This window comes from Pelodiscus sinensis, chromosome 12 (assembly GCF_052426305.1).
Source record: "Pelodiscus sinensis isolate ZL-2025 chromosome 12, ASM5242630v1, whole genome shotgun sequence".
Lineage (NCBI taxonomy): Eukaryota > Metazoa > Chordata > Testudines > Trionychidae > Pelodiscus > Pelodiscus sinensis.
Genome location: NC_143063.1, coordinates 31,523,650 through 31,538,782, shown reverse-complemented (window position 1 = coordinate 31,538,782; position 15,133 = coordinate 31,523,650). Strand labels below are relative to the sequence as shown.

Below are 15,133 nucleotides of genomic sequence, written 5' to 3'. Positions count from 1 at the left end.
CACCAACTGTGGGGTATCTCGAATCTGTTACAAAAAGGATGGGAAAAACAATATTTGGGAGGGAGGGGGCTTAAAAGCAATCATACAGTTAAGTGAGCAGTTCAGAAACATAGGTTGTTCACCAGGCAGAATCTGAGGAAAACCCAACACTCCAGGAGCAAAATTACAATAGGCAGGTATGACGATGGTCTTTTCAGCAGGTGACAATGTTCTTCAACTATTGCTCTCAGCCAAGTCTAAATTAATGGCTTGTTCAAGCTCTGTTCATGATGGTCAAGCAGGTAGAACGTGTGGTCTATGAGATAAGACTACGTAGGATGAGGAAGGAAGCCAAGCTTTACCACATGAACCTTCTCAAACTTGGAGGGCACAGGAAGCCCTTCTGGTAACCTCAGTTTAGGCAGAACTGGAATTTGGGTGACAGGTGCACAGTGGTGAAATTCCATTATCAGTACCAGGGAATGAAGAGCTCTCTGATAATTGGGGAGGTTATAGCAGTGTTGCTCAGCTGTCAGGACAGGCCATAGCTGGTCCAACATCACTTAGGGTATGTCTACACTACAGCACTAATTCGAACTAACTTAATTCGAATTAGTTAATTCGAACTAAGCTAATTCGAACTAGTGCATCTAGACCTAAAAACTAATTGGAATTAGCATTTTGCTAATTCGAACTAGCATGTCCACATTGAGTAGACCCTGAACCGAAGTTAAGGCTGGCCGGAACAAGTGCCGGCAGGGCATCAGGTTAGGACTTAGAGTGTGGAGCTGCTGCCTCAGGCTAGCAGAGGGCTGTGCTTAAAGGGACCTGACCCCCACCCCAGACAGACAGTTCTCAGGGTTGCCCGCTTGCTTGTCTACCTCGATGAGGGGCAGCAAAGCAGTCCTGTCTTGGAGTGCCCTGAGTGCCCACAATCGGCACATCACAGCACTCGGCCATCAGCCTGGCTGCACTTGCCGCAGGCTGCCATCTGGGGGGGCCAATCAGGGGGTTGTCAGGATCCAGGAGACCCTGCAGGAGAGCTTCCACCCTGAGGAGCCCGCAGAGCCACCCCAGTCCTCCCCATTGGGGGCTCATACCCCATTCCTCCCTCACCTCCTTCCACTTACCCTTCCCTAGCCCCCCTTCCTGATGTAAAAAATAAAGGACACGTGTGTTCAAAAATAGAAACTCTCTTTTTTTAACAAAACTGGGCGTGGGGGGGATTAACCTCTGGGGAGACTGGGAAAAGGAGGTGGGAGAAGGGAAGAGAGAGGGTGGGAGAGGGAAGGGAGAAACCTGGGTGGAGGGAGCTGGAAGAGGCTAACAAACTTGCCTGGGCCTGTTCCATGCTAACGAGATATACCTGCTAGGCTTGTTAGCCTGGTGGAGACAGTTTGAAAGGGGGAATTTACCAAAGTCAGTGAACAGGAAGAATGCTGCTACATGCAAAGACTGCTGGTAACACAGGTAGTCCAGCTGATGAGACAGCAGCAAGACACAGCTCCCAAAGTCACCTCGACTGACAGTAAGGCAATACACCCCAGGAAGAGAAGAAGAAGGTTTATTGAATTTGGGAGACCAAACCATTTGAACTGAATGTGTTAGGGCTGTCTGAGAGACTGGCCTTCTTTTCAGACAGATCTTCTTCCCTTGCAAGGGGAAAGGAAGAGGAGAAGTTGACCCTTTGTCTATGTGCAGGAGCCTCCGAGAGTTCCCCCAAGTGGTTGCCCCCCTCTCGCTTACTCTGAGTCTGAGAGGAGTGTCCAGTTAGATATGCACTCTTCTCACATATATGTATTGTGACTGTTATATTGAATAATGTCCCCTTTGTGGGAATAAATGCAGGTTTGTAGAAATATACTCTCAATGCAACAACCTAATTTTGTCATGAGTCCTATCAGCTTTTCCTTGCAGATAGTTTTTACAACTGCTACCACTGCCCTCCTGCCTGCATTTCAGAAAGCCATTGCAAAGAGGAACTCAGAATGACTGACGTTGGTGTGCCTGGAAATGGGGGAGGGACAAAGGGGGTGATCATTACTCCCAGGTGCGTCTCTGTGGCAGATACCACACTGACTTCCCCCAGAAACTACTGGCTTATTTTCAAGTCAGGGATATAGTTTAAACTGGGATTTAAAAACAAATTTCAACCCATTTCTACCATGTGTTTGAAAGAGACTGTAATTGAGAGCTAATAATTGGGCCCCTGGGGCTTGTTTTTTCAACAGTTAAAACGAAGAAGACAACACCCTGTTCAAGTGCACAGAAGAAAATGTCATTTCCTGGTAGGAGTTCCCTGTTTTGGTCCCTGCTTTGTGCAGCATGGGTGATCGCAATCCTAGTTGAAGGTAATGAAAGAAATGTCTTACTTTAAAGGCAAACATTGAGTGGGATTCAGGAATTCCATCTATCAGTTTGTTTGATTCTGTGTTGCTGGGAGCCTAACCAAAATCCTATTTTAGTTTAATTTTTCCTCGAATGAATTTGGCAGACACTTTTCAAGATCTAATTTGCATGGGAGACAAAGGTGTATTATCCTCAGGAATTGATCTATTTAACTTTTACAGAGATAATGGGTGACTGAGTCTGTAAATTTCTTGGTCATTTGTCACAAAAGTCTTTCTAAAAGCTAATTTTATTAGATCAAATATTTGAAGAGAAACCTGCATGATCTGAAAGCAGAAATGTTAAGTTGTCTATCAAACTCAATCAAGGAGCACACGTGAAGGCTGCTTATTATATGGTTAACTCTGCAGGGTCAGCGATCAAATTACTTGAGCTTTTATTTAGCTGTTTGATTCTATAGCAGTGTTCTTGGGTCTAATTCTTATCTGTGTAACTTCAGTTCAAAGGTTTATCCACTAAGTTCCAGTATCAGAGGGGTAGCCGTGTTAGTCTGAATCTGCAAAAGCGGCGAGGAGTCCTGTGGCACCTTATAGACTAGCTGAAGTGTTGGAGCATAAGCTTTTGTGTAGAGTTTCACTTTCTTACATCAGCTCTGACAATAAAATCTAGTGATCCTTGCCTACATACTCCATGGTTACTTTTGCAGTGCTTTTCAGCACCTCATTGCTTCTGATATCTGAAAGCAGTAGAGGGGAGTGCCAACAAAACAAAACAAAAAACTTGCCATTCATTCATTACTGTATTTCAGAGCAGGTTCTTTTCACAGAGAATAATGCACCTTTCTTTACTGACAGTCTGGGGATAGTGTGGCTAGTACCGAGAATAGCCATGAAATATTTTTGCTGTTCTTCCTTAAATGTTGCTAGAGCTTTCAAAGACAAAGGGGAGCTTTCAAAGACAAAGGGGAAACTTACTAGATTAGATAAGATATTGAACTTTGTCAGTGTGCTAGCTTGCTCAGGGGCAGGTCTGCGTATAATGATTGATAGGATAACATTTGCAATCTCTTTAGTTAACTTTACACCTTGCTTTCATGTACACTAGACTCAAGTCACAAAGTTCTCATTGGATCCAGAGTTCAACACTCCAAAGTTTGATGGGTGTTTGATGGATTTGGGGGTTTGATTGGTGCCCATCTCTGAATCTGACTGCAGTATTGTGGCCTTCGGTGCTCTTTTTTCCTACCCACCGCGAAAGCTAATGATGGGGGGGGGGTATCTGAAATAATTAGGGGGACTGTATACAGCATTGGAAGAATTCAGTGTTAATAGCTACACTTACTGTGGCTAATGAAAACAACAGAAAGTTTAGAAGAAAAGGGGAGAAAAACAAATTTAATGGATGCCAGTGTTTAGCTATTAGGACCTGATCCAAAGCCCATTAAATCAACAGAAAAAAGCCCATTAAGCCACCAGGGCTTTGAATCAGGCCATTCACTTATTTGATTATTTAGTTTATCTTCTGTTACACAGGCCAGCAAAGCGAACAACCAGAAGTGGTTACCAAATATGGGCGACTGCAAGGAAAGCAAGTCACTGTCAAGGGAACCAACAGACTTACAAATGTGTTTCTTGGAATTCCTTTTGCAAAACCGCCCGTGGGAGCTCTGAGATTTTCCCCACCACAACCAGCTGAAGCATGGATCAGCATCCGAGATGCAACTTCTTTTCCACCAATGTAAGAACCCTCGTGCTCCAAATTTACATTTATAAAAAGTAAAATTATTGGCCAAAATAAGCTGCATTTATTTGTTGGGTAAAGATGTTTATCCTATGGGAGGATTTCAGCCCAATGAGTGTGCTGTCACAATAAAGAGAAACTGCCCTGAAGTTAAATCTAGCCACACAGACTAGTGCAGGTTTAATACTATGTTATTATCAAAGTCCATTTGAACGATTCTTACACTAAACCCCTGAAACAACACTGCTGGGGCTCTTAGCTTTCTAAGATACGCAGGTCTTAATGATATACATCATTACAGATATGATAATCCTATTGAATGTGACTGAAGATCAGATAGACTACTTCATAGAAGTCCTCCACACTCAAATTCTGACAGAGAAACTTAGCAGAAATTGATGAGTTTCTGCTTGAGATTCTTGGATAGAAGCTGCTACACTAGGGCTGTGAAGCGATTTTAAAAAGTTAATCAATGATAAGTTGCATAGACTTTCCAAGTTCTACATAACCCAAGTTCTACATAAACCAAGTTATTGTGTACTTTTTTATATACACGCAAATTCCCATTTTAGGCATAAAGGAGCAAATACCCTTTTGACTTCAGAGTGCAAACTGTAATGGAGGAGTATAGCCTGGTTGAAGCATTTCATCCTTCTTGACTTGTGGCAGTTCAGTACATTGGAAAGTAGTGCAGGTTGAAAATGTAGCACGTGCTATTTGCTGTCAGTTTTGGGTTGTGTTTGTGGTATTATCACAGTAAGGATGTTAATGAAGCCCCGTGTTTGATTTTTAATAGAGGTGAGCTTTTTAATGCTCTTACCCTACAGACATTAAGGGTGTGTCTATACGCACCCTAAACTCAAAATAAGATACGCAATTTGTACTACGAAAATTGTGTTTCTTATTTCAAATCTATTTCAAAATAGCTTATTTTGAAATTTGGCGCATCTACACAGCGCCACATTTCGAAATAACATGCTATTTCGAGACATCCCTTAACCCTCGTGGAACAAGCGTTACCGGGATGCTGAAATAGCACGCCTGTTATTTTGAATAATATCTCGAAATAATGGACGGCCTGTGTAGACCCGGGGGTAGCTATTTCAGGATGCCTCCAGTATCCCGAAATAGCCATGCAGTGTAGACGTACCCTAACTATATGATCATAAATAGTGCATAAAGATGGTTTCAGTGAGACTACTGCAGCAGTGAAGTTAAGCACATGTTTGCTGAATTGGGCTCTCACCACAAAACTTCTTAGTAGAAAAAAATCTCCATGTAAAAAATTAAAATTCTGCTAATCAGCAAACTAATCAACAAAACCAATACAAAACATCCACTTTAGCAAGTTAAGACTATAAAATGGGAAGAAAGAACTTGCAACCTGTAAATTTAAAAATTTGGCTTTACGTAAAAAGAATCACTATTAGAATTTTTTTAATGGTTTTTAAAAATATATTAAATGTAGCACGTTCCAGTGAAATTGATGATAATTTTGTCACTGTAACAGTAAAGATTGTTCTTCTCCTTTCTGTTCTTTAAGGTGCTTACAAGACCGGGCAATGCTGGAACAATTTGAAGACATTTTTCCAGCTAAACAATTTAACTTCTCAATTTCTGAAGACTGTTTGTACTTGAATATTTATACCCCTGCCCATTCTGATGAGAAATCCAAGTTACCTGTAAGTAATGCTACAGTACAAATGTAATGTTTCCAAACCATGGGCAATTATTACAAGGGCTCAGTGATCTCCTCCAATAGTCCTGGACAACTACCAAGGCAATGTCTGAATCCCTTTAATTTTGTAGTACTAGAAGTGCTCACTGAAGCCAAAATTAAAGCTAAAAGTAGTTTTTAATAAACATGTTCTGAAAGTAATTTTTTCTGGCAGGTCTCCAGAGGAGGGGAGAGAGATCCTTCTCCTAGATCTACTCCTTCAGGCTTTTTACACATCCTTCATAGCTGAAAAGTTGGGGAGGGCACTGTGTTTTTGTTGGAAAGACATAGTTGAGGCTTATATGTAAATTATTACAGGTCTCTTCTTAATGTCTTCCAGAAGCGTATCTGAATCCTGCCATATCACTTACATAGCACTTTACAAACAGCAGTTAACTCCTAGGCTGGCTCGCCAATGGAGGGTGGCCCAACATTCCAGTGGTGATTCAAAGGGGCCCAACACTCCAGCTGCCATCACTGCTGCAGTAGTACCAGTGGCAGCAGGAACTGCGGGCCCCTTTGAATCACCACCGGAGTGCCGCTCCATGCAGCTCTGAGGGCTGGCGGGGGGGAAGCACCGTGGTCCGGGTGGCACTGAGGGCTGGTGGCCCCCGGCTCTACCCCTTCCACCACAGGCTTGCCTCTTCTGGGGGTGTGGAGCCTGGCCGTCCCCCGTTCCCCCCTCCCTCCCCCCGCACACCTTGCCCGAGGGCCTGTGGTGGCTGTTGGCCCCGCTGCTCCTAGGAGCAATGTGGGGATTATCTGGCTATTTGTCATTATTCCCATGTTACAGATAAGGCAGAAGAGGTTAAATGATTTGCCTATGTCCAAAAAGGGAATCTATATGAGAGCCCCCCATCCCTAGCCATGGATGGATTTTAGTGGCCAGGATAGTCTGTGTTTACATAAGCACTAGCTGATGTCTGGTCTTCAGCTTGTGTGTCTGCATTAGAACTTCAATCTACAATATACTGATTTGCTTTTTCACATATGAGATCAGAGATGTCACAGTTAGACAGACTGTAACAAGATTTGTTCTTTTCAGGTTATGGTGTGGATCCATGGAGGAGCTTTATTGACGGGTGGAGCTTCAATGTATGATGCATCAGCATTATCTACTTATGAGAATTTGGTGGTGGTAACCATACAGTATAGATTAGGTATCCTTGGATTCTTCAGGTGAGTTTTTGTATCATCACATCCAGCTTAAAATAAAAAATATAACCTGTGAAATATTTTAATGATATAAACTATTAATTATCAACTGTAGGAACTCTATTCTCCTGCATTCCTCCAAAAGAACTATTTTACATGCCCATTTCTTCAAAAGACCCTCCATGAAGTCCTAAAACACACAGCTGCTATGATACACAAGAGTATGCTTACCCTATTGTTTCATTCTTTCAAGTACCTTCACTTAGTCATGGGATCCCACTAGATAGAGAGATTCTTCACTTGACTGGCTTATTGCACAAGGTAGAATTGGTACTATTTTCATTAGTTTGAAGGTTTTAAACCCTAAGCAAATGTAATTATTTTTGCTGAAGCCACTTCAGGATCCTGGAGACAACTTGTGCTTTGACACTGCGTGGTGTTGATAGCCAGCGACTCTATAGTGTACACTGAAAGCATAGCCTATGTTCCTGACCTCTAGAGAGTCCCTTGAATGACTGCACTAAGATCCAGTCTACAAACCTATGTCAGCAGAACACCCCAGAGTTAACATAGTTACGCTAATCTTAACTACCCTGTGTAGACACCACTATGTTGATGGCTACTGCTACATTTCGGGAAGGTGGCTTAAATACAGGTGAACTCTCTCCTGTCAGTCTAGGTGCACCAGCCCTTTACTGCTACAGGGGCACAGATGCATAGCTGCAGCATTCCAAGTATAGACCTGCCAAAAACCCTTACAAGATTTGCATTTCGGGATGAAGATTGACTCTCTTGTTGTTCTTTTTTCATCACCCAGAAATCCATAGAAGCCCATAGCCAAAAGTCAGACCGCGAATGGGGGAAAGTTTACATACTTTATTAAACTGAGCCAAATTCATACCATAATCTCCACTAACGAAAGGTGACGTTACCCCAGGGTTGAATTTGGCTCATTCTCTGTTGGTATTTGTAGAGGTAGGTTCTTAGAAATATATATCTTCTAAGGACATTAGTTATTCTAAACAATGCACATAAGTGGTTATTTTTGTTATCTAGTGATAAAACCATAAACTTAATAACAAAATAAAGTCTGTTGGGTCTTACTCAGTATCCCCTTGCTTTCAGTACTGGTGATGAACATGCTCGTGGAAACTGGGGCTTTTTGGATCAAGTAGCAGCTCTCCAGTGGATTCAGGAGAATATTGAACATTTTGGAGGAGATCCAGGATCTGTCACTATATTTGGAGAGTCTGCAGGAGGAATCAGTGTTTCTGCCCTTGTAGGTTTTATAGTGACTAATATAATGCTTTGCATTTCTGTGCTGCTTTCCATTCATGGGTTTCAGTGTGTGTTACAAACACTGATTGATTTAGTCTCATCATGCCGCTGAGAATTTGGGGATTATTATTCCCATTTTACAGATGGTGTAACTGAGTCTCAGGGTGGTTGAGGGACATATCAGGCCAGTGACAGAGGCAGAAATAGAATTCCTGTCTCTTGACTTACCTTTAGTCACAAGGCTACCCTTCCCCTCAAACGCTATAAGGATACAGATGTGGCTTTCAACCCTCCCCCCCCCCCCACACATAATCCCATAATTTTACTTGAAATTGGGAATAACAACGTCTTGTTCCTACATTGCATTAAATCTGGCAACTGAACCAGCCCCCAAAATAGGAACAACCACACCAAACTCTGAGAGAGTTTGCATCTCCATCTGAAATTAGAAGCTTGGGTCCATCTCTACTATAAACTGACTATAGTGTTTGAGCCCTACTTTTTTCCATGTCTTCCAGGTACTATCTCCATTGGCCAAAGGCTTGTTCCACAAAGCCATCTCTGAGAGCGGAGTTGCACTTCTTTCTGCCATGTTCACTTCACATCCTGAAGCAATTGCTAAGGTTCTGTTATATCCATTCTTACTGGCTATGTTAATGGAGCAGCACAGTTAAATTGAACATCCATCCACTCTCTCAGCAATTTGTCTCATCCCGGAGGAGTTAACTTTTTTTTTGCAGCTAGGTTCTCTGGAGCTTCTTTATGGAGCATGTATATTGCAACCTCGTCCACAGAGATCAGATACTGTTTTTCCTAAGTGAAAATGGTCATCTGCCCCACTTTCCTCCTTTCCACTGAGATTCAGTTCTTGACCTAAAACTTTGTATATATCTTCCTTTTACTTCATACTTTTGTTTTCATATGTGCTCAGAGAGGGCTCACAATGGGGAAAGTAAGTTTGTTGCAATGGAATTTTCCATTCAATTCCAATGGAATTCCATTCTTTCAATGGAATGGAAGATTTTAGAGATTGATTATGCCAATGAAATAGTAATCTAAAATATTTTAAGAATATTTAAAATGAATGTTACATATACCAGTAGCAGCCGAGAAGTTCAGAAAGAGATAAATAATGCTTTATACTGAAAACCCGACAATGATCAAACAAGATGATCAGTTATGTGCAACTAGAGTGGCCTTGGCTTTGTTAATTTTTTTGTGAGGTAAATAAATGTCCTTTTTACACTTATCATTTGGTCTCCTGTTTAGATTCCAGATCTACCAAGCTGATTTATAAGCACATTCTGTTAGTATTCTATGCTATGGGTGAGATTTTTTTTTTTTTTTAAAGCATCCAGCATAGGACTAAATCTACTCCCACTAAAGTCAGTTAGGCTAACAATGAGCAGTTTCAACAAATCCCACTGTAGGTCTTCAGGTTGGGATGGGCAATAATTTTTGACTGGGGGCCACTTCAGAAATATTTGAAGTGGCCCCAGGCTGCCCCGAAAGGGGTGGGACCTCAGGTAGAAGGGGCAAGGCCAGGACACTTCCATGCTTCCCACCCACAGACCCTGATTAGACTGAGAATGGGGGAGTACGTGAAGTCTTTGCCCGTGCCGCCTGGCGGTTTCCTCTAGGTGCTAGTGCCCCTGACGGTGGGAGGAGACTTCACATGCTCCCCTCCACCCCTGGCCAATCAGAGCCTGGAGGCGGGGGAAGAGTGCAAAGTCTCTTCCTGCCCTGCCCCTGTCCTGCAAAGAGCATGTGGGACTTAGAAGCACCGTGCCCCTTGCAGGGTAGGAGGAGACTTTGCGCGCTCCCCCTCTCCCAAGCCCTGACTGGCCTAGGGTGGGGGACTGTCAGGGCCTCCGTGAGCTGGATCAATCCACTTGGCAGGCTGGATCCAGCCCCTGGAGACCCTTTTGCCCACCCCTGGTTCAGGTGCATGTTATTGTGGAGAACTGGTTCACAATAACGGTTGACTTGAGAATGTGTGTGCTATGTTAGCTGCATAATTCCACATTCTATTCCTTGTAACTCTTTATTGTTTTTACTGTTGAGCCATAACTCCCTAGAACCTAAAAGATTTTAAAAGTTGTAATTTTTTATATCAATTGCAGATGGTTGCTAACATATCCAGCTGTGACGCCTCCAGTTCGGCTGCCATGGTTCATTGCCTAAGGAAAAAAACAGAAGAAGAAATTATTTTGAACTCCCAACAGCAACAGGTGGGAGAGGCTGACTGTGAGATGTCCAATGCAGCCACAGTGCACACCGCTTTAATAGCACTGAGACACCAGTAGCGGTTCCTCTGGGTTGAACTGGGCCCAGAATCTTTTTTTTTTTTTTTTTTTTTTCCTTTTTGTATAACTGCTAATAATATTTGTGTGATTTCTTAGTCTGGTCTCAGTTGAAACTGCAATATTGTCTGCAGGGAAACCAGTAAGTAGGTATAACAACTCAAAATGGATAGAGCCCTGCAAATCTGCAGCTATCCGCTTTAAATCTGCAGATAGCCATGAACCATTTTTGCAGGTAGTGGATCAGAGTTACATACACATTTTGTATCTACACAAGGCTCTAAAAATGTGTTCTTTTGTTCCTCTTCCAGCAAATCACAGTCATCCCAGCAGTTATTGATGGGGTATTTATTCAGAAGAACCCTGAAGAGTTAATGGCTAGGAAAGAGTTCAGTGCTGTCCCATATATAATAGGAATAAATAACCATGAATATGGCTGGATACTTCCTTACGTAAGTTACTTCTATTGGCTCTTCTACAGCAGTCTTTGCATTAACTGCCTATTAGTGGCACAGTTCTCAAACCCTTTTATACCTGGACATAGCTTCCTCTCCTATTAAAAACAAAGTTTGGTCACCCATTGTAGTCTAACCTAGGTCTACCCCATTCTCTTCCCCGAGCTACTCCTGCACATATAGAATAAGTAAAGATTTTGCCAAGATTTTAGGGGAAGATAAATACATAGCATACGCTATATTGTCACCAAGGGCCTTTCATTCTGATGGATCACAGCCATTACAAATGTAGACCATGTCTGAGCTTGAGGCTGGAGTAGAGGAAAGTTAAGTCTAAGAATCAGAGAGGACTGGAAATTAATCTAATGATCAACATTCCTCACCTGGCTTCTCCCACTTTCTTTCTGCAGCTCAGGTTATAGTAATATCTGGTGTCACTATAGATGTATTTTGCCATGATTCTCCAGCAAAGAGAGGGGAAATGAAGATCTGATGGCCTAAATTTTCAAAATTGACTAGTGATTTTGGATGCCCAGGTGGCTTTTTTTAGAAAGCTCTGAGCATCACTCTCTGGCATAAGGCACCTTTATACGGTCTCAGACTGGACATTCAAAAATAAGTGAAGTCACTCCAGATCACTAGTCACTCTTGAAAATGTAGACTGAAAATCAAATATTTAAACAAGCAAGTGGAAACCACTGTCTTTGTTAATAAATACAGCTCTTGAGGCATCCCTATGCCACAAAGATGTAGTGACAAAGAAAAACCAGCTTTTTTTGCTTTGCAATTCAACTCCAAGGGCAGATTTACAGCGTCACACTTTCCACTTCATAAGATTCCAATTTCTCGGATCTGAGAGTCTCTTGTAAAAGGAAAATCCCATAGCTTGAATTTGATTTACCTTATCAGAGCTTTAGGGATATATAGCTAGATTTATCTTCCCCTAAAATCTTGGCAAAATCTTTACTTATTCTATATTTTGTATCAACTTTTCTAACCTTAACTAGATGCTAGCAAGATTCAATAGGGATTGGACACGCACATGATAACAAGAGTATCCAGAGTTGTTGTTGTAATTTTAGAAGGGTTATGTAATCTCATGCTTCAGGTCTTAACTCAGTGTTTAACTATTAGCGATCAGATGAGACTGATGTTAAAGGAGATCAGCAGATTACCCACAGCTCTGTGGTGCTTTCACCTCCCTCTGTGTTACATGGGCTTGACCACTGTTGGAGATCTAATACTGTAGTGGATGGACCTTGAGTTTGATCTAGATTGGCAGTTATTGTGATACATAGTCTTTTTTGTGTGTGGTGGGGGGAGGACGGTTTTCTCTCTAAATCTGTGCAGCTGCTAAGGCACTCAGGGCTATTTATACATAAACTTCATCATCAAATCTCATCTGATCTCTAATGCGTTTAATATGTTTCTGTGTAGTCATCCAACACACCTGGCTTAAAGGAGGGCATGCATAAAGAAACCATCCTCTCATTATTACAAAAGATGAACCAGCTGCTGGTAAGAGGCCTGCAGATTTTCTCATGTCTCTTTTTTTCTTTTTAGACATAGTGAAACTTTTAGGCTTTGGGGTAGGATTTTGGGCAGGAGGGGGTTATCACACAATTTTTAAAAAAATCCCACAGATACCGAAGGGCATAGATGCGTTTTTCACACTTGGGCACCTACTTATGTACATAACACAAAGGTGGGCACAAATAGGTGGTGGTATCAAAAGCTACATTTATTACTGGGCTATCAGGTTCTGACTTTTTAAAAAAAAATACCCTGTTATATTTACAAGCAAATTGTAGATATGGGATTCTAGGGACTGACACTTTCTTTTTCATGGTTTTTTATTGATTTCTCCTTCTCTTCTTTCCTTCCAGTCTGTGCCAGCTGAAGTTGTGTCTCTGATAACAGATGAATATCTGGGAGACACAGATGACCCTGTTGCTCTGCGGGACCAATTTCTGGATTTGATGGGAGATGCAATCTTTTTTGTTCCAGCTATAAAAACATCTAATTATCACAGAAGTGAGTTTCTAGTTAATATTTGTTAAATAAAAAGTCACACCAGTTCAAACCTGCCAGAACTCAATTGTCACTTGTCTACGGGTGGCACCCATAATGTAAACATGATCTGACTTCAATGTTGTGTCTGCTCTTTGGCCAAGCATTATCAAGTGTATTCATTATTGAAGATTATTGGGTCACTTTTTAATGTGCTCTTCCTAATCTTGGTGGATGAATAATGAACAGGGGGGAGGCATGTATGTTCTTATTATGCATACACTTTCATTTTGACTCCTGAAGTCCTGGAATCCTTCTCATTAACATATAACAATTTATCTATGTTAGGTGGCAGTGTAAAAAACCCTATCAGCTTAGTATTTGGAGTATGTGGTTGGTTTTGTTTGATTTTGTTTCAGCTACTTTTTGGGGTGGTGAGGGGCAGTTGTGTCAGTGGGATTTTGATGTTGTCAATTTTGCTATGGTAGAAAAGCTTTTCCAGGAGTTTGCAGCATCTCTTAAAGGTGATCCGATTCTAGATTCAGCTGATCTCGTCTGAAAGCTGGTTCCATGGCAAATTTAGGGGATTGAAAATGCTTTACCTTCATTTTATGTTTGAAGATCATGTTACATCTGAAATTCAGGTCAGAAACAACTGGTTCCAGTCTCCAATTACATGGCTAGAATTATTTTAGCTTTGAACTGCAAAACTTAATTTGCTGTAGTAGATTTATTTTTTTTAAAGGAAAACTTGAATTCCCCATGCAGCACTGAATAGGCTTGGTAGTTTCATGTATTTATAGTGCGGTTTGTATTTTATTTTAATTGTGTTTTCTATTAGACTCAGGAGCTCCTGTCTACTTTTACGAATTCCAACATCGTCCAAGTTTAGCAAGTTTCAAACCAGATTTTGTAAAAGCAGATCATGGAGATGAACTTATTTTTGTCTTTGGAGGGGCATTTCTTACTGATGACATGTCAATGCTTGGTAAGGGATTTATGTATATTTACTGTTCTAGTGTTACTAGCAGGTTAGCCACATGTTGTTCCCTTTGGTGTCGTGAGCTGACAAGTATCTGCTAAAATCAGCAGAGTAGCACAGGTGGGTGTACAAGATGACAGAATTTGGCCATATTTAAATCAGCTTTGCAAAATTCTAACTATAAAATTAAAATAGTGTATTTTCTTCTCTCTCTCCTCCCATCATGAGTTATTCTCTGAGTCCCCAAAATGAAGATGGCTATTTTGCATGGGAGAGTAATGGGTAGTTTTTGTCTGTGATACTATTTTTCCCAGTCCTCACCTGACAACATGGATTTATCTCTAGACTTCTTTTTTATCCACAAATATAAGTTAACTTAATCCTTTTTGGAGGCTATAGGCATGTACGTTCCCATGCTCTCGTACCCACTTCCCACACACCCATTCCCATCCTGAAATTAGTCATTTGATTGACAGCCTATTAAATATCAAGAGTCAAAAGTCTGGTGCAAAGCAGCTCTGAATCCACACCTGGACCCTGTTTTCACTATGCAAAAAAAAATCATCTCTCTTGATATTTCCAGCTTCCAGAGATGCTACAGAAGAAGAGAAACATCTCAGCAGGATAATAATGAAATACTGGGCTAACTTTGCTCGAAATGGGTGAGATTCATTACTTCTTTTTAAACAGAGAATTTGTTTTATTTGAATCAACAGCTAATTAAGCAACTGTAATGTTGGCACAGGAGTTTCCTGGACAGCCCTAGAGGCTTTAAGTCCTTTGCGTAATCACAGAACAGGAAGAGCATGGGTAATGACTGTGCAAGCTGCTACCCAGAGCCTCACAAAAATGTGTCAGAATTGTGACTTGGGAACGTTTTGAGTGTGGGAATGGAACCCAAGGCCTCATCTACATCTCAGACTGAGGTTCACCTAGCTACCTCCAGGTCTGTGAAAAATTTAGTTCCCTGCGTGATATTTTGACAGGGCACTAAATCGAAACTTGTGAGCCAGCCCTGTGTTAATCAAGCTCCAATTTAAACGAGGTGAATTGGAGCTGGTGAGAATGCCTGGCCTTAACTAAGGAGACAGCTGCTGCCCAATTAGACTGGGGCTGTATAAAAGCCTCTGGGGAAGGAAGCTGGTGATGGGGGAGGGGAAAGGTA

General features: G+C 41.6%; 1 protein-coding gene across 3 annotated transcripts in view; it reads left to right on the top strand.

Moving 5' to 3' along the window:
- LOC102456807 (fatty acyl-CoA hydrolase precursor, medium chain-like) overlaps positions 1–15,133 on the top strand; it is a 36,067-nt gene that overhangs the window by 20,130 nt on the left and 804 nt on the right. For 2 of the 3 annotated variants that reach the window (XM_075940073.2, XM_014577223.4), the window contains exons 2-13: positions 2,211–2,330; positions 3,861–4,065; positions 5,612–5,750; positions 6,831–6,964; positions 8,066–8,219; positions 8,737–8,841; positions 10,342–10,449; positions 10,833–10,973; positions 12,414–12,494; positions 12,863–13,010; positions 13,828–13,974; positions 14,552–14,630. In XM_075940073.2, the coding sequence (XP_075796188.2) occupies positions 2,255–2,330; positions 3,861–4,065; positions 5,612–5,750; positions 6,831–6,964; positions 8,066–8,219; positions 8,737–8,841; positions 10,342–10,449; positions 10,833–10,973; positions 12,414–12,494; positions 12,863–13,010; positions 13,828–13,974; positions 14,552–14,630 (1,517 nt within the window). In that variant the 5' untranslated portion in view covers positions 2,211–2,254. Of the gene's footprint in view, positions 1–1,482; positions 1,508–2,210; positions 2,331–3,860; positions 4,066–5,611; positions 5,751–6,830; positions 6,965–8,065; positions 8,220–8,736; positions 8,842–10,341; positions 10,450–10,832; positions 10,974–12,413; positions 12,495–12,862; positions 13,011–13,827; positions 13,975–14,551; positions 14,631–15,133 lie in introns of those variants that run through there. The other variant, XM_014577222.3, reaches the window with a different exon arrangement.